Source organism: Oncorhynchus keta, chromosome 24, assembly GCF_023373465.1.
Source record: "Oncorhynchus keta strain PuntledgeMale-10-30-2019 chromosome 24, Oket_V2, whole genome shotgun sequence".
NCBI lineage: Eukaryota > Metazoa > Chordata > Actinopteri > Salmoniformes > Salmonidae > Oncorhynchus > Oncorhynchus keta.
The window spans coordinates 43,997,919-44,021,248 of NC_068444.1; the positions used below are offsets into that span (position 1 = coordinate 43,997,919).

Sequence of the window (23,330 nt, forward strand, 5' to 3'; positions counted from 1 at the left end):
TATGTAAGAAAGCTAACGTTTCAGTTCCTTGCTCAGAACATGAGAACACATGAAAGCTGGTGGTTCCTTTTAACATGAGTCTTCAATATTCCCAGGTAAGAAGTTTTAGGTTGAAGTTATTATAGGACTATTTCCCTCTATAACATTTGTATTTCATTATCCTTTGAGTATTAGATGTTCTTATAGGCACTTTAGTATTGCCAGTGTAACAGTATAGCTTCCGTCCCTCCCCTCGCGCCTCCCTGGGCTCGAACCAGCAACACAACGACAACAGCCACCACATCGAAGCAGCGTTACCCATGCAGAGCAAGGGAAACAACCACCCCAAGGCTCAGAGCGAGTGACGTTTGAAACGCTTTTAGCGCGCGCTAACTAGCTAGCCATTTCACTTCGGTCACACCAGCCTCATCTCGGGAGCTGACAGGCTTGAAGTCATAAACGGCGCAATGCTTGACGAAGAGCTGCTGGCAAAACGCACAAAAGTGCTGTTTGAATGAATGTTTACGTGCCTGTTTCTGCCTACCACCGCTCAGTCAGATACTTAGATACTTGTATGCTCAGTCAGATTATATGCAACACAGGACATGCTAGATCATATCTAGTAATATCATCAACCATGTGTAATTAACTTATGATTGATTGTTTTTTCTAAGATAAGTTTAATGCTAGCTAGCAACTTACCTTGGCTTACTGCATTTGAATAACAGGCAGTCTCCTTGTGGAGTGCAACGAGAGAGGCAGGTCGTTATTGCGTTGGACTAGTTACCTGTAAGGTTGCAAGATTGGATCCCCCGAGCTGACAAGGTGAAAATCTGTCTTTCTGCCCCTGAACGAGGCAGTTAACCCACCGTTCCTAAGCCGTCATTGAAAATAAGAATGTGTTCTTAACTGACTTGCCTAGTTAAATACAGGTAAAATAAAAGGGGTAAAAATATAACAAATACAATAAATATATATATATTTTTTTAAATCGGTAGGAAAACTTGAAATCGCCCCTAATTAATGGCAGGTCCGTGTAATGGAAGGAGGTTTTCACTCAAAATCTCACAATACATGGCCTATTCATTCTTTCCTTTACACGGATCAGTCGTCCTGGTCCCTTTGCCGAAAAATAGCCCCAAAGCATGATGTTTCCACCCCCATGCATCACACAGTAGGTATGGTGTTCTTTGGATGCAACTCAGCATTCTTTGTCCTCCAAACACGACGAGTTGAGTTTTTACCAAAAAGTTATATTTTGGTATCATCTGACCATATGACATTCTCCCAATCTTCTTCTGGATCATCCAAATGATCTCTAGCAAACTTCAGACGGGCCTGGACATGTACTGGCTTAAGTAGGGGGACACGTCTGGCACTGCAGGATTTGAGTCCCTGGCGGCGTAGTGTGTTACTGATGGTAGGCTTTGTTACTTTGGTCCCAGCTCTCTGCAGGTCATTCACTAGGTCCCCCCGTGTGGTTCTGGGATTTTTGCTCACCGTTCATGTGATCATTTTGACCCCACGGGGTGAGATCTTGCGTAGAGCCCCAGATCGAGGGAGATTATCAGTGGTCTTGTATGTCTTCCATTTCCTAATAATTGCTCCCACAGTTGATTTCTTCAAACCAAGCTGTTTACCTATTGCAGATTCAGTCTTCCCAGCCAGGTGCAGCACCACAATTTTGTTTCTTGTGTCCTTTGACAGCTCTTTGGTCTTGGCCATAGTGGAGTTTGGAGTGTGAAAGTTTGAGGTTGTGGTGTTGCATCAGATGACCTGTTCTCCACAATCACCTGACCTCAACCCAATTGAGATGGTTTGAGATGAGTTGGACGGCAGAATGAAGAAAAAGCAGCCAACAATTGCTCAGCATACAGTGGGGAGAACAAGTATTTGATGCACTGCCAATGGGCTACAGGACAATAGGCAAGCAGCTTGGTGAGAAGGCAACAACTGTTGGCGCAATTATTAGAAAATGGAAGAAGTTCAAGATGATGGGTCAATCACCCTCGGTCTGGGGCTCCATGCAATATCTCACCTCGTGGGGCATCAATGATCATGAGGAAGGTGAGGGATCAGCCCAGAACTACACGTTAGGACCTGGTCAATGACCTGAAGAGAGCTGGGACCACAGTCTCAAAGAAAACCATTAGTAACACACTACGCCGTCATGGATTAAAATCCTGCAGCTCACGCAAGGTCCCCCTGCTCAAGCCAGCGCATGTCCAGGCCCGTCTGAAGTTTGCCAATGATAATCTGGATGATCCAGAGGAGGAATGGGAGAAGGTCATGTGGTCTGATGAAACAAAAATAGAGCTTTCATGTCTAAACTCCACTCGCCGTGTTTGGAGGAAGAAGGAGGATGAGTACAACACCAAAAGCACCATCCCAACCGTGAAGCATGGAGGTGGAAACATCATGTTTTGGGGATGCTTTTCTGCAAAGGGGACAGAACGACTGCACCTTATTGAGGGAGGACGGATGAGGCCATGTATCGCAAGATCTTGGCCAACAACCTCCTTCCCTCAGTAAGAGCATTGAAGATGGGTCGTGGCTGGGTCTTCCAGCATGACAATGACCCAAAAACACACAGCCAGGGCAACTAAGGAGTGGTTCCGTAAGAAGCATCTCAAGGTCCTGGAGTGGCCTAGCCTTCTCCAGACCTGAACCCAATAGAACATCTTTGGAGGGAGCTGAAAGTCCATTTTGCCCAGCAACAGCCCCTAAACCTGAAGGATCTGGAGAAGGTCTGTATGGAGGAGTGGGCCAAAATCCCTGCTGCAGTGTGTGCAAACCTGGTCAAGAACTACAGGAAACGTATGATCTCTGTAATTGCAAACAAAGGTTTCTGTACCAAATATAAAAATTCTGCTTTTCTGATGTATCAAATACTTATGTCATGCAATACAATTCAAATTAATTACTTAAAAATCATACAATATGATTTTCTGGATTTTTGTTTTAGATTCCGTCTCTCACAGTTGAAGTGTACCTATGATAAAAATTACAGACCTCTACATGCTTTGTAAGTAGGGAAACCTGCAAAATAGGCAGTGTATCAAATACTTGTTCTCCCCACTGTATGTGGGAACTCCTTCAAGACTAATTCCTCATGAAGCTGGTTGAGAGAATGCCAAGTAGGTGTGTCCAAACTGGTACTGTATACATTTTTACAGCGTTCCTCATTCCCTCCCTTCCACTCCCTGTCTATCAGAGAAGAGATGATGAGTGAGGCAATTTGACTAAGAGCATAGTAAAAGAAAGATGGGGACATAAAAGTACATTTACTCTACTTTACTCATCTGATTCTACAGCTAACACCAGTGATGGCAGACATCGCTCTACTACAGTATGATCAGAGGAATGAAGCTTCAGACAATGCGTACTTCAGTGATAGTAGACAAAACCTCAGGTGTGGCACACTGAACTTTGGTTACATGATAACAGAGGGCTTGGTGACATTGAGACGTTGGTCAGTAGTAAGAGACACTTTGGTGATATGTTCGAGGAATGAAAAGAAACACAGTTTTCGGGATAAGACACCTAAGATTTTGTGACAATTTGACTAAGTGATAAAGACTAAAGCTTTAATTAAGAGTAAAAGAAGTGAAGACATTCACAACAGAGTTTTTTTTTCTACATCTTAGACGTGAAAACACTCAAAACCACACGACTGACTGTGTGGTAACTGAAGACAGAAGTATCCTGCACTTCATAATAATGTCATTTCTTCTAAAGAGGGCAATGTGGTAAGTGTCAAAACAAATAGGGCTGTGTGTGAACACCAGGTCATATGAGAGAATGAATAGCATATCAAGGCCTAGATCTGTTTGTTTTCTTTGTCTAGGAGCACAAAGCTGGATTTATTTCAGTGGAACGTAACCCATGACCTCTGGTGATATTAAACAGGCAAAACTCATCAGCTCTTGCCCAATATGCAGATTAATAAATAATCCAGCACTTCGTAAAATGGCCTGTTTCCGCGCCTGTACATGAAAGTCAGAATATCTTTAATGACAAGAAGTAGAAGCTTACTATTGAGAAGTCTGAATAAAAACAGCTTGACCAGTCAGCTCTGGAAGGCCATGAATCTTTACACATAATAATATCCCCTAAGACCGTGTCTATTATCCCCATATCACACTCAGTTCGGCTCAGCAGGCAACCTACTCCAAACATCTATTTAGTAGACCTATAATCTAGTTCATACATTCAAAAAATGTCTTAAAGCTTCTCTAGGCTTGGGGGTGCTATTTTCACATCCGGATGGTAGATTTGAATAGAAAAAACTCTAAAGTTTCTAAAACTGTTTGAATAATGTCTGAGTATAACAGAACTGATTTGGCAGGCGAAACCCCAAGCACATTCCATCCAGGGATTTTTTTTTTTAGGTCAATCTGTTATGGTAAGGCCGTTTTAATAGAAATATGCTTGCAGTTCCTATAGCTTCCACTAGATGTCAACAGTCTGTAGAAATTGGTTGATGTTTTTCTTTAGAGAAATGAAGAAGTACGGCTGTCCAGAACGAGGGTCCAGCCTAGGGCTCTCTAATGTTTTGATTCTTTGTTTTCCTCCGGTATTGAACACAGTTTATCCAGTCATAAATTTGATTGATTATTTACGTAAAAAAATACCTAAAGTTGTATTAAGAAAGTTGTTAGAAATATTTGGATCAAGATTACAGGTAATTTATAAGATATTTTGTTGTCATGTTGCGCGAGTTGGAACCGGTGTTTTCTTTAATCAAACGAGCCAAATAAGTGGACATTTTGGAGATATAACGACGGAATTAATCGAACAAAATGACCATTTGCGATGTTTATGGGCCATATTGGAGTGCCAACAGAACAAGTTATTCAAAGGTAAGGCATGAATTAAATCGTTATTTCTGACTTTTGTGTCGCGCCTGGCAGGATGAAATATGATTGTCTGTGGTTGTTTGATGGGGTGCTATCCCCAGATAATAGCATGGTTTGCTTTCGCCGTAAAGCCTTTTTGAAATCTGACACGGCGGCTGGATGAACAAGAAGTTCAGCTTTAATTTGGTGTATTGCACTTGTGAATGTATGAAAGTTAAATATTTGTAATAATTGATTTTGAATTTGGCGCTCTGCCATTTCACCGGATGTTGTCAAATCGATCCCGTTAACGGGATTTGATCCCTAAGAAGTTTTAATAAGAATGATAAACTACAAAGTTAATGGAGTCTATATTCATTCAATCATCATTTAAAGATCCAATATCAAATCAAACCTCAATCAAACCTCAATTCAATGCATTTAAAATAGCAAAACACTTAAAACAATAAAAGGAAAAAACAAGCACGGCAATAAAATAGATCAAATGTTATCAAAGAACATTAAACACAAAAAGGTGTCATTGATTAAAGAACAAGCTAAAAAGACTCGTTGACAAATGTGGCCGGTGAGGTATGCATGCTAAGCTTAATATTTCTTAGTGTTCCAGTATTCATCCAGCACACCAATATTCTTCCAGAATGTGTGTTTTGCTGTCAGCCATGTCTGTGGCTGAAATACGGGACACGTCTCAGGAAATTAGGCATATGTCGCGGGTCACTACTTCACAGGAGAGCCGTTTCAACAAACTTTTTTTGAAAAAATCTAAATGTGTTTTTTTGGCAAAAATGCCTTCTCAAACATGTGAACTCATGTGCCTAACACATAAACACATTTTGATTATTTAATTGAACTCCAACATTATTAGAACTTCATTTTATTGATCTCACATTTTTTCAAATTTAAAAAAAATATTATTTCCTGTTTTACAGCTTCGATGCTCTGGAGCCTGGTGTTGTTGTCGCTAAGGAGCGTTGGGACTCAGTCGGGACCAGGTTTCAGCTGCTGCGCAACGCTGACATCCTTCCTCCCATAGATGGTCTGCCTGGACAAACACCACCTGGACTGGACACAGCTCATACCGTCCCTGGGAGGGGTGCGTCACCTGAGTGGGTTGAGTCACTGATGTGATCATTATGTCTGGGTTGGCACCCCCCCTTGGGTTGTGCCGTGGCGGAGATCTTTGTGGGCTATACTCAGCCTTGTCTCAGGATGGTAAGTTGGTGGTTGAAGATATCCCTCTAGTGGTGTGGGGCTGTGCTTTGGCAAAGTGGGTGGGGTTATATCCTTCCTGTTTGGCCCTGTCCGGGGGTGTCCTCGGATGGGGCCACAGTGTCTCCTGACCCCTCCTGTCTCAGCCTCCAGTATTTATGCTGCAGTAGTTTGTGTCGGCGGGCTAGGGTCAGTTTGTTATATCTGGAGTACTTCTCCTGTCCTATTAGGTGTCCTGTGTGAATTTAAGTGTGCTCTCTCTAATTCTCTCTCTCGGTGGACCTGAGCCCTAGGACCATGCCTCAGGACTACCTGACATGATGACTCTTTGCTGTCCCCAGTCCACCTGGCCGTGCTGCTGCTCCAGTTTCAACTGTTTTGCCTTATTATTATTGGACCATGCTAGTCATTTATGAACATTTGAACATCTTGGCCATGTTCTGTTATAATCTCCACCCGGCACAGCCAGAAGAGGACTGGCCACCCCACATAACCTGGTTCCTCTCTAGGTTTCTTCCTAGGTTTTGGCCTTTCTAGGGAGTTTTTCCGCCACCGTGCTTCTACACCTGCATTGCTTGCAGTTTGGGGTTTTAGGCTGGGTTTCTGTACAGCACTTTGAGATATCAGCTGATGTACGAAGGGCTAAATAAATAAATTTGATTTGAGCTAGACAAACTTATCTTTTTCAGAAGATCAGGGAGTTTTGCCACGAAGAGGTTATGGAAATCACATGCCCTGCACCAAAGTCAAGGGCAGGACAGAAACAGGCTCTCCAAATATAGATTATCTTGTTCATGCGTGGTTCGGACAGACCAGTTCATCACTGGGGAAAGAGTTCCCAGACATCAGCACTATCTGCAGTGCCTTGATTCAAATGGCTCTCCCCTAACAAATCAAATCACAATTTATTGGTCATACACATGGTTAGCAGATGTCATTGCTAGTGTAGATAAATGCTTTGCTTCTAGATCCAACAGTGCAGCAGTATCTAACAGGTAAAATCTGACAATTCCACAACTACTACCTGATAGACACAATCTAGTAAAGGAATGGGATGAGAATGTATAAGTATAAAATATATGGATGAGCAGTGACAGAGCGACATAGGCAAGTTGCAATAGATAATATAAAATACAGTATATACATATGAGATGAGTAATGCGAGATATGTAAAACATTCTTAAAGTTGCATTCTTAAAGTGACTAGTGTTCCATTTATTAAAGTAGCCAATGATATCAAGTCTGTAGGTAGGCAGCCGTCTCTCTGTGCTAGTGGTGGCTGTTTAACAATCTGATGGCCTTGAGATAGAAGCTGTTTTTCTATCTCTCTGTCCCAGCTTTGATGCACCGGTGCTGACCTTGCCTTCTGGATGGAAGTGGGATTAACAGACAGTGGCTCAGGTGGTTGTTGTCCTTGATTATCTTTTTTGCCTTCCTGTGACATCGGGTGCTGTAGGTCTCCTGGAGGGCAGGTAGTTTGCCACCGGTGATGCGTTGTGCAGACCTCACTACCCTCTGGAGAGACCTGCAGTTGTGGGCGGTGCAGTTGCCGTACCAGGTGGTGATACAACCCGTCAGGATGCTCTCGATTGTGCACCTGTAAAAGTGTTTTCGGTGACAAGCCACATTTCTTTCAGCCTCCTGAGGTTGAAGAGGCGCTGTTGCGGCTTCTTCACCATACTGTCTGTGTCGTGGACCATTTCAGTTTGTCAGTGATGTGTACATCAAGGAGCTTAAAACTTTCCACCTTCTCCACGATCATCTCTTTTCTTTTGCGGACATTGAGTGAGAGGGTATTTTCCTGACTCCCTCACCTCCTCCCGGTAGGTCTCATCATTGTTGGTGAATGGGTCTAACACACACACACCATACGTTGCTGCTACTATATATATATTTTTTATCCTGCTACTCAGCCACTTTACCCCTGATTGTATGCACAACAACCTCATCCATCACTGACATCTTTATTGATGTTGTTATTGTACATAGTGTCAATATAAAGAAAATAATATACAGTATCTATTTCTAATATTTCTGATATGCAAGTAACCATTTGGCTGTACCGTTTACACCTTCTGTAGAGACACATCCACTCGGCAAGATGTGGCTGGGGGTTATAGCGTTTCTTTCACATTACCCATCAATTTATACAAGGGAGTCTGGGTAAGTGTCATCTAATATTTATAACATATTTACAGTGGGGCAAAAAAGTATTTAGTCAGCCACCAATTGTGCAAGTTCTCCCACTTAAAAAGATGAGGCCTGTAATTTTCAGCATAGGTACACTTCAACTATGACAGACAAAATGAGAAAATAAAATCCAGAAAAATCACATTGTAGGATTTTTTTATTCATTCATTTGCAAGTATTTGGTCAATAACAAAAGTTTCTCGATACTTTGTTATATACCCTTTGTTGGCAATGACAGAGGTCAAACGTTTTCTGTAAGTCTTCAAAGTTTTCACACACTGTTGCTGGTATTTTGGCCCATTCATCCATGCAGATCTCCTCGAAAGCAGTGATGTTTTGTGGCTGTTGCTGGGCAACACAGACTTTCAACTCCCTCCAAAGATTTTCTATGGGGTTGAGATCTGGAGACTGGCTAGGCCACTCCAGGACCTTGAAATGCTTCTTACGAAGCCACTCCATTGCCCGGGCGGTGTGTTTGGGATCATTGTCATGCTGAAAGACCCAGCCACGTTTCATCTTCAATGCCCTTTCTGATGGAAGGAGGTTTTCACTCAAAATCTCACGATACATGGCCCCATTCATTCTATCCTTTATACGGATCAGTCGTCCTGGTCCCTTTACAGAAAAACAGCCGCAAAGCATGATGTTTCCACTCCCATGCTTCACAGTAGGTATGGTGTTCTTTGGATGCAACTCAGCATTCTTTGTCCTCCAAAAACGACGAGTTGAGTTTTTACCAACAAGTTATATTTTGGTATCATCTGACCATATGACATTCTCCCAATCTTCTTCTGGATCATCCACATGCTCTCTAGCAAACTTCAGACGGGCCTGGATATGTACTGGGTTAAGCAGGGGGACACGCCTGGCACTGCAGGATTTGAGTCCCCGGCGGCATAGTGTGTTACTGATGGTAGGCTTTGTTACTTTGGTCCCAGCTCTCTGCAGGTCATTCATTAGGTCCCTCCGTGTGGTTCTGGGATTTTTGCTCACCGTTCATGTGATCATTTTGACCCCACGGGGTGAGATCTTGCGTGGAGCCCCAGATCGAGGGAGATTATCAGTGGTCTTGTATGTCTTCCATTTCCTAATAATTGCTTCCACAGTTGATTTCTTCAAACCAAGCTGCTTACCTATTGCAGATGCATTCTTTCCAGCCTGGTGCAGGTCTACAATATTGTTTCTGGTGTCCTTTGACAGCTCTTTGGTCTTGGCCATAGTGAAGTTTGGAGTGTGACTGTTTGATGTTATGGACAGGCGTCTTTTATACTGACAACAAATTCAAACAGGTGCCATTAATACAGGTAACGAGTGGAGGACAGAGGAGCCTCTTAAAGAAAGAAGTTACAGGTCTGTGAGAGACAGAAATCTTGCTTGTTTGTAGGTGACCAAATATGTATTTTCCACCATAATTTGCAAATAAATTCATTAAAAATCCTACAATGTGATTTTGTGATTTTCGTTGTTTCTCAACTGCAAAGTATGATACACAACTTTGTAGCTCTGTGTGTCTGCTTTTATCCAACGTAAAGAACACGTATGGCTCTTCAAATAGCTCAGAAAAAAACGTAAAAAACAATAATAATTATAGAACAAAAATAAAAGTAGCCGACTTAATAAATTGTTAAGATATATTATCGGCGTAATACAGAGGAGACACAAACAACTCTGTAATAATAAACCCACAAGTACAATGTTCATCCTGCCAAAATATCTCCTGCCTGGGTCTGCTCTTGTTGCAATGGCAATTCCTCTGGAAACCTGGCTTGCTGTTCAACTGTCCATTGATGAGTGAATTTAACACAAACATTGTAGTGAACATGATCATGTTACATGGACTTTAGTTGTATGAGTAAGGAGGACTGTTACCGCACGACAAGGGATACTGGAGCACCAAGTCTAGGTCCAAAAGGCTCCTTAACAGCTTCTACCCCCAAGCCATAAGACTGCTGAACAATTATTAAAATGGCCACCTGGTCTATTTACATAGACGCCCTCCCCTTTTTACACTGCTGCTACTTGCTGTTTAGTATCTATGCACAGACACAGACACACAAATTACCTCGACAACCTGTACCCCCCCCGCACATTGACTTGGTAGTGGTACCCTCTGCATATAGCCTCTTTATTGTTACAGTGGCAAGAAAGTATGTGAGCCCTTATGACTAACTTATGCAGAAATCAGGTAAGTCCAAACATTTGATCTGATCTACATCCGTCACAACAATAGACAAACAGTCTGATTATACTAATAACACAAGTTATTGTATTTGTCTGTATTGAATACGTATTTTAAACATTCACAGTGTAGGTTGGAAAAAGTATGTCAACCCCGAGGCTAATGACTTCTCCAAAAGCTAATTCGAGTCAGGAGTCAGCTAACCTGGAGTCCAATCAATGAGACGAGATTGGAGATGTTGGTTAGAGCTGCCCTGCCCCATAAAAAAAAGACTCACAAAATGTGAGTTTGCTTTTCACAAGAAGCATTGCCTGATGTGAACCATGCCTCGAACAAAAGAGATGTCAGAAGACCTAAGATTAAGAATGGTTGACTTGCATAAAGCTGGAAAGGGTTGCAAACGACCCAAAACAGAAGTAAATCAACAACAGAATGGCTTGAACAGAAGAAAATACGCCTTCTGGAGTGAACCAGTCAGTCCTGACCTCATCCCGGTTTGAGATGATGTGGCATGACCTCGAGAGCTGTTCACACCAGACATCCTAGAATATTGTGGAACTGAAACAGTTTTGTAAAGAGGAATTGTCCAAAATTCCTCCTGACCGTTGTGCAGGTCTGATCTGCAACTACAGAAAACGTTTGGTTGAGTTTATTGCTACCAAAGGAGGGTCAACCTGTTATTAAATCAAAGGGTTCACAAACTTTTTCCACCCTACACTGTGAATGTTTACACGGTGTGTTCAACAAAGACATGAAAACATAATTGTTTGTGTGTTATTAGTTTAAAACAGACTGTGTTTGTCTATTGTCGTGACCTAGATGAAGATCAGACCAAATTGTATGACCAATTTATGCAGAAATCCGGGTAATTCCAAAGGGTTCACATACAGTACACTGTACATGGCACGTCTCAGGCTGGACACATCGGCAGCCCGGACCTCTAGTCTCCACGAGTGTTGTTAACACCCCGTGGTTCCCCTTATCCAACAGTCGGTGTAGAAACCAACTCTCGAGTGTTCAGAGATAAAACACCTAGGTTCTTCTGACTGGCTGGTCTTCAGAGGTGCAAGGATAATTAGGAGTCTAAAACTAGGGTACTTGGTATAGTGCAAACACTAGATAGAACAGCAACTTGCAGAGTAGCAAGGCCTGAGCTTCTTGCCGGATGAGAGTCTGGCATTACGAGCTGGACTGGAATCTGTGACTTTTCGAAACACAACATTGTGTGTGAAAAAAAAAAGCGCCTGACCTCTGGCTGTACCCTCTGAATATTTCATGACCGGCGCTCATATTTGATGGGTGAATCTGTCAGTGGGGAAGACAGCTGCAGACGTTTGAATCTTTAAACAGAGGAAACTGTCCGACTGGGTTTCAGCAGATAAAGTGTTGCAGAGACAGAGAACCATGCAGGGACGGATGTGGCAATAAGCCCTGGCTTTCGGGAGAAAGAAGAGGTGGCAGAGGCGCAGGCATCGCGTGATGCTGCGCTGCTAATCTGACGGGTACTCGAGCCTCACAGGCAGGGCTGACACAGCATGTCCTTCAACCAGGAAGGTGCTTCAGAATGGGGAGTAGCAAAATAGAGATTTATTCACAGCTATTACCCGCCTGAATTAAACAATTATCGAAATGATACGTTAGAATAATTTCCCCATAAAAAGTTTCCACTCTGCATTACCTTCCATCTCGCATTAACCGGAGACTGAGTTGAATTGAGGAGTTGGAGAAGGATATTCTGAGAGTGGTGGCAGTTTGTATCTCTAACACAAACAGGGATAAGCAAACAGTAATTTATCTACGGGACATACAGTAAAACGTCCATATTATGGCAAGAACAGATGAAATCAAAGTTTGTCACGTGCGCCGAATACAAAAGGTGTAGACCTGACAGTGAAATGCTTACTTACAGGCTCTAACCAACAGTGTCATTTCTAAGTAAAATAAAAAAGGTATTAGGTGAACAATAGGTGAGTAAAGAAATAAAAACAACATTAAAAAGACAGTGAAAAATAACAGTAGAGAGGCTACATACAGTAGAGAGGCTACATACAGTAGAGAGGCTACATACAGTAGAGAGGCTACATACAGTAGAGAGGCTACATACAGTAGAGAGGCTACATACAGTAGAGAGGCTACATACAGTAGAGAGGCTACATACAGTAGAGAGGCTACATACAGTAGAGAGGCTACATACAGTAGAGAGGCTACATACAGTAGAGAGGATATATACAGTAGAGAGGCTACATACAGTAGAGAGGCTACATACAGTAGAGAGGCTACATACAGTAGAGAGGCTACATACAGTAGAGAGGCTACATACAGTAGAGAGGCTACATACAGTAGAGAGGCTACATACAGTAGAGAGGCTACATACAGTAGAGAGTGTATATACAGTAGTGAGGCTACATACAGTAGAGAGGCTACATACAGTAGAGAGGCTACATACAGTAGAGAGGCTACATACAGTAGAGAGGCTACATACAGTAGTGAGGCTACATACAGTAGAGAGGCTACATACAGTAGAGAGGCTACATACAGTAGAGAGTGTATATACAGTAGTGAGGCTATATACAGTAGTGAGGCTATATACAGTAGAGAGGCTACATACAGTAGAGAGGCTACATACAGTAGTGAGGCTACATACAGTAGAGAGGCTACATACAGTAGAGAGGCTACATACAGTAGAGAGGCTACATACAGTAGAGAGTGTATATACAGTAGTGAGGCTACATACAGTAGAGAGGCTACATACAGTAGAGAGGCTACATACAGTAGAGAGGCTACATACAGTAGAGAGGCTACATACAGTAGTGAGGCTACATACAGTAGAGAGGCTACATACAGTAGAGAGGCTACATACAGTAGAGAGTGTATATACAGTAGTGAGGCTATATACAGTAGAGAGGCTACATACAGTAGAGAGGCTACATACAGTAGAGAGGCTACATACAGTAGAGAGGCTACATACAGTAGAGAGGCTACATACAGTAGAGAGGCTACATACAGTAGAGAGGCTACATACAGTAGAGAGGCTACATACAGTAGAGAGGCTACATACAGTAGAGGCTATATACAGTAGAGAGGCTACATACAGTAGAGAGGCTACATACAGTAGAGAGGCTACATACAGTAGAGAATGTATATATAGTAGAGGCTATATATAGTAGCAAGGCTATAACAGTAGTGAGGCTATATACAGGCATCGGTTAGTCGGGCTGATTGATTGAGGTACTTTAACCATATCTACATGATGTACATGTAGATATGGTTAAAGTGACTATGCATATATGATAGACAGAGACTAGCAGTAGCATAAATTTAATTACCGGTCAGGAGTCATGACTTGGGGGTAAAAACTGTTGAGAAGCCTTTTTGTCCAAAACTTTGCACTCCGGTACCTCTTGCCATGCGTTAGCAGAGAGAACAGTCTATGACTTGGGTGGCTGGGGTATTTGACCATTTTTAGGGCCTTCCTCTGACACCGCCTAGTATAGAGGTCCTGGATTGCAGGCAGCTTAGCCCCATTGAATTACTGGGCCGTACACACTACCCTCTGTAGTGCCTTGCGGTCGGAGGCTGAGCAGTTGCTGTACCAGGCAGTGATGCAACCAGTGCTCTCGATGTTGCAGCTGTAGAACCTTTTGAGGATCTGAGGACCCATGCCAAATCTTTTTAGATCAAATAAGCAAAGAGAAACAACAGTCCATCATTACTTTAAGACATTTAGGTCAGTCAATACGTAACATTTCAAGAACTTTGAAAGTTTCTTAAAGTGCAGACGTAAAATCCAAGCACTATGATGAAACTGGCTCTCATGAGGACCGCCACAGGAAAGGAAGACCCAGAGTTACCTCTGCTGCAGAGAACAAGTTCATTGGAGATACCAGCCGCAGAAAATGCAGCCCAAATAAATGCAGACACATCTTAACATCAACTGTTCAGAGGAGACTGTGTGAATCAGGCCTTCATGGTTGAATTGCTGCAAAAAAAAACACTACTAAAAGGACACCAATAAGAAAAAGAGACTTGCTTGGGCCAAGAAACACGAGCAATGGACATTAGACCGGTGGAAATCTGTCCCGTGGTCTGGAGTCCAAATTGTACATTCTTGTTCCAACTGCCGTGTCTTTGTGAGACGCAGAGTAGGTGAATGGATGATCTCTGCATGTGGAGGCTGTGTGGCGCTTCGCTGGTGACACGGTCTATGATTTATTTAGAATTCAAGGCGCACTTAGTGGGACTATCATTTGTTTTTGAACAGGACAATGACCCAACACACCTCCAGGCTGTGTCAGGGCTATTTGACCAAGGAGGAGAGTGATTGAGCTGCATCAGATGTCCTGTCCTCCACAAATCACCCGACCTAAACCCAATTGAGATGGTTTGGGATGAGTTGGACCGCAGAGTGAAGGAAAAGCAGACAATGAGTGTTCAGCATATGTGGGAACTCCTTCAAGACTGTTGGAAAAGCATTCCAGGTAAAGCTGGATAAGACAATTCCAAGAGTGTGCAAAGATGTTATCAAGGCAAGGGTGGCTACTTTGAAGAATCTAAAATAAAAATAAAAATACATTTTGAATTGTTTAACACTTTTTTTTGGTTACTACATGATTCCATATGTGTTATTTCATAGTTTTGATGTCTTCACTATTATTCTACAATGTAGAAAATAGTTTTAAAAAATAAAGAAAAACCCTTGAATGAGTAGGTGTCAAAACTTTTGACTGGTACTGTATGTTATGATCTCCATGGAAAGAGGGAGGAAACTCCAAAATCATAATACAGATGGCGTTAATGAAAACATACCAACACTTCAGGTGTGTCAATCCACTTACAACAATGCATCACAAAACTGTGCATGTGTGCTAAATCCATTGTGATCACTTCAAGACCAGTGTCCCGATTTGGCCTGCCCACCACACAGGCAATAGACCTAATTGGGAAGATACACTGAAATAAGTCAAGACACAAACACAGACAACGCATGTTAGCCAAATCCATGTGGATCAGTTTTAATCCAATTAGAGGGAGAACAGCCAATGGAAGGGAGCCATGGTAAACGCTCACATCCATCATGCTTGGACAAACACAGACGCCTGCAATAGGAAACAACCACGGACCAACAGACAGGAACTTCAGGAGGGGCCGGGGGAATTGGCCAGAAAACCAGTACACCATATAACCACCTAGTTGAATTCATGGGAAAATAATGGGAAAAAAAGGCTAGCCCTGAGATTATGTGAAACTACCTTGAAAGATCAGCTTGGCATCAGGCTTTATTCCTAGGTAACACACTTTAGCATTTCCTGGAACCATCACGAAAAGAGGGAAAACATTCTTCACACCTGATATAGGCTACAGGCAATGGAAAATGTTTACGTTACGTTAGAGACTGGTTTAAAAAAAAACACTCACCTGTTTGTGTTAGAGATACAAACAGGAATATCTACGGGATGTACAGTACCAGTCAAAGGTTTGGACACACCTACTTATTCAAGGGTTTTTCTTTATTTGTATTATGTTCTGCATTGTAGAATAATAGTGAAGACATCACAACTATGGAATAACACATATGGAATCATGTAGTAACCAAAAAAAGTGTTAAACAAATTAAAATATATTTGATATATTTGAGATTCTTCAAAATAGCCATCCTTTGCCTTGATGACAGCTTAGCACACGCTTAGCATTCTCTCAACCAGCTTCATGAGATAGTCACCTGGAATGCATTTCAATTACCAGGTGTGCCTTGTTCAAAGTTTATTAGTGGAATATATTTCCTTCTTAATGTGTTTGAGACAATCAGTTGTGCTGTGACAAGGTAGGGGTGGTATACAGAAGATTGCTTATTTATACCAAATAAGGCTAAGAGAAACAACAGTCCATCATTACTTTAAGACATGAAGGACAGGCCTAGCTAGTTTACATGTTTGGTTGCTTTCTTGAGCAAGCCTAAAACTGTGATGTGAAGAAATACTGATTCACTACACAGACCCTTCCCAAGACCAATGAGTCACTGCTGGGAGAAGCTGATTTTTTTTTAAAAATACACAAGGACAAGACATATTGCCAGTTTTCAGGGGCTGGGATAAACAGCCGGAGAAAGAGTTCCGTGTGGTGCAACAAGACACTAGGGCTATATTAAGGGAGTAAACCCTCACCATGAATCACCAAACGTAAGCTGAGCTCACAGCAGTCTGTTGTTTCTATATTTCATGCTCTGTCACAGCTCAGCTAGGCTTGCCTAACCTCGTTAGACTCATGCAGAAGTGTGTATGTGTGTGGGGTGAGAGTGTGTGTGAGAGTACGCTCAAAGCATCATTGCACATCACTCCTAAAAGACGTGTCATTTGAGGATCTGTGTGTGATTGCGTTGTGTGTGTGTGTGTGTGTGTGTGTGTGTGTGTGTGTGTAAGCAGACCCTCGCCGCTACCAAAAGCAGTGGTTGTACTTGTGGTGAGATGTGCATTCATGCATTTGTGTATTATGAGCTCAGCTGACTGAGGCTGGAGTCTGATTGGTGATGGAGACAGAGGCTTGTTGCTATGGGGATGCACATGAACACAGCAGAAGAGGGTCTCCCAAAACAATAAAGGAGTTCAGTGTATGAAGATGCAAACCGATACTGACAGCACTTTCTATCATCACTCGTATAAAATAGGCCTACTAATAATAAAGACAGGCACTTCCTTCAGCCCAAGCAGGCACAAACTACCTCATGCACAGTTCAATCGGAACCCTACAAGGCCTCTCCAAGAGATTCTAACGTTTGACTGTTAATTAACTGAAGGGCAATTGCAAAGTATTGACAAGCACAGACAATAGTAGCAAGAGATGAGAGATCGAGGGGGCCCACGCTGAATAAACAATGGCATCCATTGTAGGGATATTTGATAGACTTTCTGAAACTCAATACCTAACAACTGGACTTGATGCCTGTAGTGACTCAGCAATAACCTCAACACACCGGAGGAGGAAGCCGATAGCAGCTCCACTGTTCTCCTTCCCGGAGAACTGACCTACGAACCCATTTCACACCTCGACTCGGCCTTCTGTTAGCGGACAGCACATTGACGGACATCAAACAACAGAGCCCAGTGTATCGCGTGTTCTCAAGCGAAGACGATGTCATGGAATCAAAAGTCTTCTGGTCTGGTCGCCCTCCAAAGGATTTGCCATGATACAAGCTCCCCAATCCACCCAGCGAGAGAGTTTGTGCCTGGGTCGCTCGTGCCTAGGTCATGCCCTGGGTGCAATCAACTTGTCACACCAATCCAATCCGGCGCATAGAGCTGTAGGAGGTACTAAGAGGTGGGATTGTCAGATGACAAATCCAGCACAAGTGGATTTTGGATATGATATTGGATATCAAAAATATCAAAGTGGAACTATGTTAAGATCAAATTTGGAACGATACTTTTGATTTAATAATATTGTGTAAGATTTAATGATACTATAACATCGTCAGTGCATATAAAGCGATTTCATTGAAAAGGCTTGAACATTAAATAATAGTAATAAACAATAATAATTAATAAATGTAAATCGTGTCTAAGGCAGCGGCAGGTGTCTGATTTAAAGTGGATCTGAGAGCTCTGAGAATTGCCACACTAAAAATGTCAAAACACCCTTAGGATATGACTCAAATAAAACACACATCACAATATTGCGATCTGCACAACAAAGCCATCTGTCCTTTATGCTCGCTCTAACCGCCCCCAGTGACATCCATCCCTGTGTAATACAACCCCTAGTGTTGCAGAGCATGGCCCATTTCTCTGCTTGCTGGCCATCAACAGGCCTGACCAGTCTGGCCCTGTCGCTCAGGTGCAGTGGACTGAAGTGTTGGCTCTTACCTGCGCTCTCTGTATGGGTGTGGTGGTGGCTGCTGCTGGCGCGTAATGAAGGTGGTGCCCCACACCGGGCTACTGTGGCTGTTCCTAAGCCAGCCCATAGGAGGCGACGACGGGTACGGGGTGCTCGGGAACCCGTGGTCCGACTCGGTCTCTGCGGTGAGAGAGGAGGCAGAACTCCCCATCACCACAGCAACACAACTTTTTCAGTCTACTGGGGTTCTCGCCCTTTGAACCCACAAAGTGTGTGGGACAGGGAGTAGAGGAGTGACAGTGCCTTATGGCTCAGTCTCAGGATTACAGTTTAAGGGTGGGGATAGGAGAAAAAGGTGGTCTAGGCCCGATGAAAACCCTGCTCATGTGTTCTTAGTCCTGCCAAACGTCCAACTGGCACGATTTGAAACAACCCCTATTTTTAAAAAAGGGACAGATTTCATCCTGTTAAGTGACTCCAAGTGTGCTTGAAGATGGCAATATCCAACAATATTGAATGGAAAAGGCAATAACGAGGATATCAGGAGTAATAAAAAAAAAAAAAAGTGGAATACGACAAAGTCTCAAAGTCCAGATCGAGGTGGATTTCCCACAGCGAGCAGGAAGTAGTGTTCAATCAAAGCTGTAATTGGTTGCCCCGAGCACTGATTCCAATGTGGCACTGAGTCTGCGGGAAAATAAACTCACATACTCCTCTCTTCTCTGAAGTGGGTACTATAATTCTCTCTGTCGTAGCCTTCTTAACTAACTACGTGGGCCATGTTGTCTGCAGTGTTCCTTCGTGGCATGTGCAGTCTCATACCTGGTCCAGCATGCTTGAACCCTGTGTCACGCATGGACACAGGCGGTGGAAGAGGCACACACAGAGATGACGTAGTCCTCCGTCAATCAACATCTCTGAGATAATATGGCACAGTTCAGGCACTCGACTGTTTTTTGTTGTGGTTGACAAAACAGGAATAAAAAAAACATAACCGAATAGGAACTGAGAAGTGACTGGCAGATGTCTGGGGCATTTCTTTCTTAGCACTTGAGCCAGAATGAGTTTGTCAAACTCAAACCAAACCATGACATGGATAACAACCTACATTTCTTTTAGCTATTTTCAAATACTTTCCTACTTTTAATATGGCTTTAAATAAGCGTTTAACTCAACACATATCTGAATACACTAAAGTAAAAAACGAATTTCGTTTTGTATAGTTTTTTTACTGTAATGTTTATCTGAGAAGCAGTCTCAGAATGTGAGTGATTCTGTGTGCAGGCACTGCTGCCACACTGACTGAAGCTCTGAATGAATATCCAAGGCTCATCCTTCAAATGTTGACACTTGCCTACAGCTGCTACAGCAGAACACTCGAACCACCATTTCTTTGTGGCTGAAAAGTCGCACTATTCACAACTGACAACTCTGATTGAGGCAATGTCCCGAATAGCAAGCTACTTGAACACTAAAACAAACATGAACTTCGAAATTGAACACAACCCAAAGACAACGTGTGTGCGCATAGAGCGCAATGTACAACACGAACGGGCCACAATGGAAATTGGAAGAGGCTACGGCTCCCAATCCCAACGGCCAGAGAAGTTCGAATATATATTCGACAAGTGCAACCTTCTTAGCAGACTTTCCCCTAATGGTATGCAGTCCTTTTGCCGGTGCGGCCCTGTTACAACACGGGAGATGTCGGGTAGCCTATTCGGAGCTTCACTTCAGTCTGATGATCCCGTTGATGATACGGCCGGTCTGGTGGTTCATCTGTGGGTACAGTGGGCTGTACGTGTGCCAACCTGTCAAAGCGAGTCGGTATGCCAGGGGTAACTACGATGGTGCATTCCGGGTGAGGAGTCCAACGGAGGCGTGAAGTCTAATTATATACACATGCATGTTTTATTCCAAAGAAGACAACAACACGCGAAATGATTACTACTTATATTATTTCAATCTCCCTTATTATCGACATAAAAAAAGCTCAAGTCTCTACAATAGCTCATAGGGACGGGTAGCCTCTTAACTATCAGACGAGCCGCGCCAATATTGATAATGACACATATTTTGGTTATGCCAATACAGCCTCTTGCTCATTAAAATGTCGCGAACTACAATGTGGAAAAGCTTTGCCTACAAATGCGTGCAGAAACATTTAACAATGTATCGAATTACCGTCGGTGCCAGAGCTGCAAAACGGGCGAGTTCAGAGTAAACCATGTAGGCTACAACTGTAGAAATCTGCCAGTTTCCAGTGACTAACTCAGGAGCTGACTAAATGGTATTGATGGAAGGGACTGAGCCGAAATAACAAGCTATTAAAAACGTGAAATTTGAACTAAACAGTCTCATCCAGAATGGATATTAAACGCCAATTCCACTCTCTTCCTCCCGGTCCATTCTCGTGAGCTCATCTCATAATTCCGGTGTTTTATGACGCTGATCCTCGTTGACTTCTACGAGACATCCTCGTTTCGGCCCCGTTGTCGCTTCAGAAATAAATGACTACCCATACTGCAATGCTCTATCCTGGGCCCACAGTATGTCTTTGCACCGGGGGCTGTTTTACATTATATGCATATATTTTCCCCATGGGGTTTAATTCTCCCTCTCTGATAAATGCAGTGGAGGCAGATGCAATCTCTGCCTAAAGGAGGATTACAGCGAGTCAGCAGCGCGCATGCGCATTGGCATGTTGGGCAGAGAACGCGAAGGGCTGCATTCAAGAGATCGAAACGGATAAAAACTATACAAATACTGTAGCCTATTTGTATTGTTCTAAATAAATTGCAGTAAGCTAGGCTACTCTTGACTGGCAGTCTGCCGCAGGCACACTGCCTGCCCTGAAGGACATCGAATCCCGAGCTGAAAAGGTGAAAATCTGTAGTTCTGCCCCTGAACAAGGCAGTTCACCCACTGTTCCTAGGCTGTCATTGTAAATAATTATTTGTTCATAACTGACTGGCCTAGTTAAATAAAGGAAAACTAAAAAAATAAAGCACCTGATGTCACAGGAAGGCCAAATGATCATCAAGGACATCAACCGCCATGGCATGTTCACTCCGCTATCATCCAGAAGACGAGGTCAGTACAGGTGCATCAAAGCTGGGACAGGAAGACTGAAAAACAGCTTCTATCACAAGGCCGTCAGACTGTTAAATAGGCATCACTAACTGGCTTCTGCCCTGAACTTAGTCACTGTCACTAGCCGGCTTCCACCCGGTTACTCAACCCTTAACATAAGAGGCTGCCGCCCTATGTACATGGAATCACTGGTCACTTGAATAATGTTTACACACAGTTTTACTCATGTCATATGTATATACTATGTGTTATTCAAATATTGCTGTATATTCTATGTATTCTACAGATATACTAAATATTAGATCCACATACTTTCCATAAAGTCTATGCATCACATACCAGTCCAAAGATTGGACACACCTACTCATTCAAGGGTTTTGCTACATTTGGACTATTTTCTACATTGTACAATAATAGTGAAGACAAACTATGAATTAACACATATGGAATCGTGTATAAGAAAAAAAAACACAACTGATTGGCTCAAACGCATTAAGAAGGAAAGAAATTCCACTAATGAACTTTTAACAAGGCACACCTGTTAATTTAAATGCATTCCAGGTGACTACCTCATGAAGCTGGTTGGGAGAATGCAAAGAGTGTGCAAGGCTGTCAAGGCAAAGGGTGGCTACTTTGAAGAATCTAAAATATTTTGATTTGTTCAACACTTTTTGTTGGTTACTACATAATTCCATATGTGTTATTTCATTTGTGTTGATGTCTTCACTATTATTCTACAATGTAGAAAATAGTACAAATAAATAAAAACCCTTGAACGAGTAGGTGTGTACAAACTTTTGACTGGCACTGTACATATACATATAATTTTCTTCTTCATAGTTTCAAATCAAATCTTATTGGTCGCATACACATATTTAGCAGATGTTATTGCGGGTGTAGTGAAATGCTTATCTATCAATATCTATCAATTCACAGCAATACTCAGTAATCTAAAAGTAAAATAATGGAATTAAGCAATATATAATATTTGGACGAGCAATGTTGGAGTCTGGGGTATAAATAAGTAAATAAATATATTATATATACATATATATATATATACACTCTGGACTCCGACATTGCTCATCCTAATATTATATTTTTGGTTTAATAGAACAGGGAGTGGTGACTCGGCTTGCCCATAATTGTCTGATGCTTACAGTAATTATCTCTCTCTGTCTGTGTGGGCCTCTGTGGAAGACCTCTTCCTGTTGCCACGTATTGAAAGAAGAACTCAAACTGGTCCGACTTGTGAAATAAAAAGCCCTACTGTATGAAAATGTAAAACATGATACTGACATTTGTGTCGATCAAAAGCTATAGCTTACACAACACACTTCCCCAATGGCAGAAAGATAAACTCTGAGAACACATTGCATTGGTATTAGTAAGCCTACAAGTCTGTTGCACCATTACATTTTGACACTTAACAGATGACATGTAGCCAACAATCGAATACCCTTCGGTTTATCTACAGCATAGCTGAGCAGGCTTACTGATTAGGAAAAAGAAGAAAAAAAATCTCCCCCCCCAACCGCACCCAGCATGATCTTTCTCCATCCCCCCACCGCACCCAGCATGATCTTTCTCCATCTCCCCCCACCGCACCCAGCATGATCTTTCTCTATCACCCCCCACACCCCGCATGATTTTTCTTGATTTTTCTCCATCCCCCACCGAGCATGATTTTTCTCCATCTCCCCCCCACCGAGCATGATTTTTCTCCATCTCCCCCACCGAGCATGATTTTTCCCATCTCCCCCCACCCAGCATGATCTTTCTCCATCTCCCCCACCCAGCATGATCTTTCTCCACCTCCCCCACCCAGCATGATCTTTCTCCACCTCCCCCACCCCACCGCACCCAGCATGATCTTTATCCCCCCACTGCACCCAGCATTTTTCTCCATACTCCCCCCACCGCACCCAGCATGATCTTTCTCCATCCTCCCCCATCGCACCCAGCATGATCTTTCTCCATCCTCCCCCTACCGC

General features: G+C 42.7%; 1 protein-coding gene across 1 annotated transcript in view; it reads right to left on the bottom strand.

Moving 5' to 3' along the window:
* Positions 1 to 20,887, bottom strand: part of LOC118357596 (calpain-15-like) — a 93,600-nt gene extending 72,713 nt beyond the window's left edge. Inside the window, 1 exon segment of the mRNA XM_035734870.2 lies at positions 18,273 to 20,887. Coding sequence (XP_035590763.2) covers positions 18,273 to 18,454 — 182 coding nt within the window. The 5' untranslated portion in view covers positions 18,455 to 20,887.
* Between the last annotated feature and the right edge of the window lie 2,443 nt (positions 20,888 to 23,330).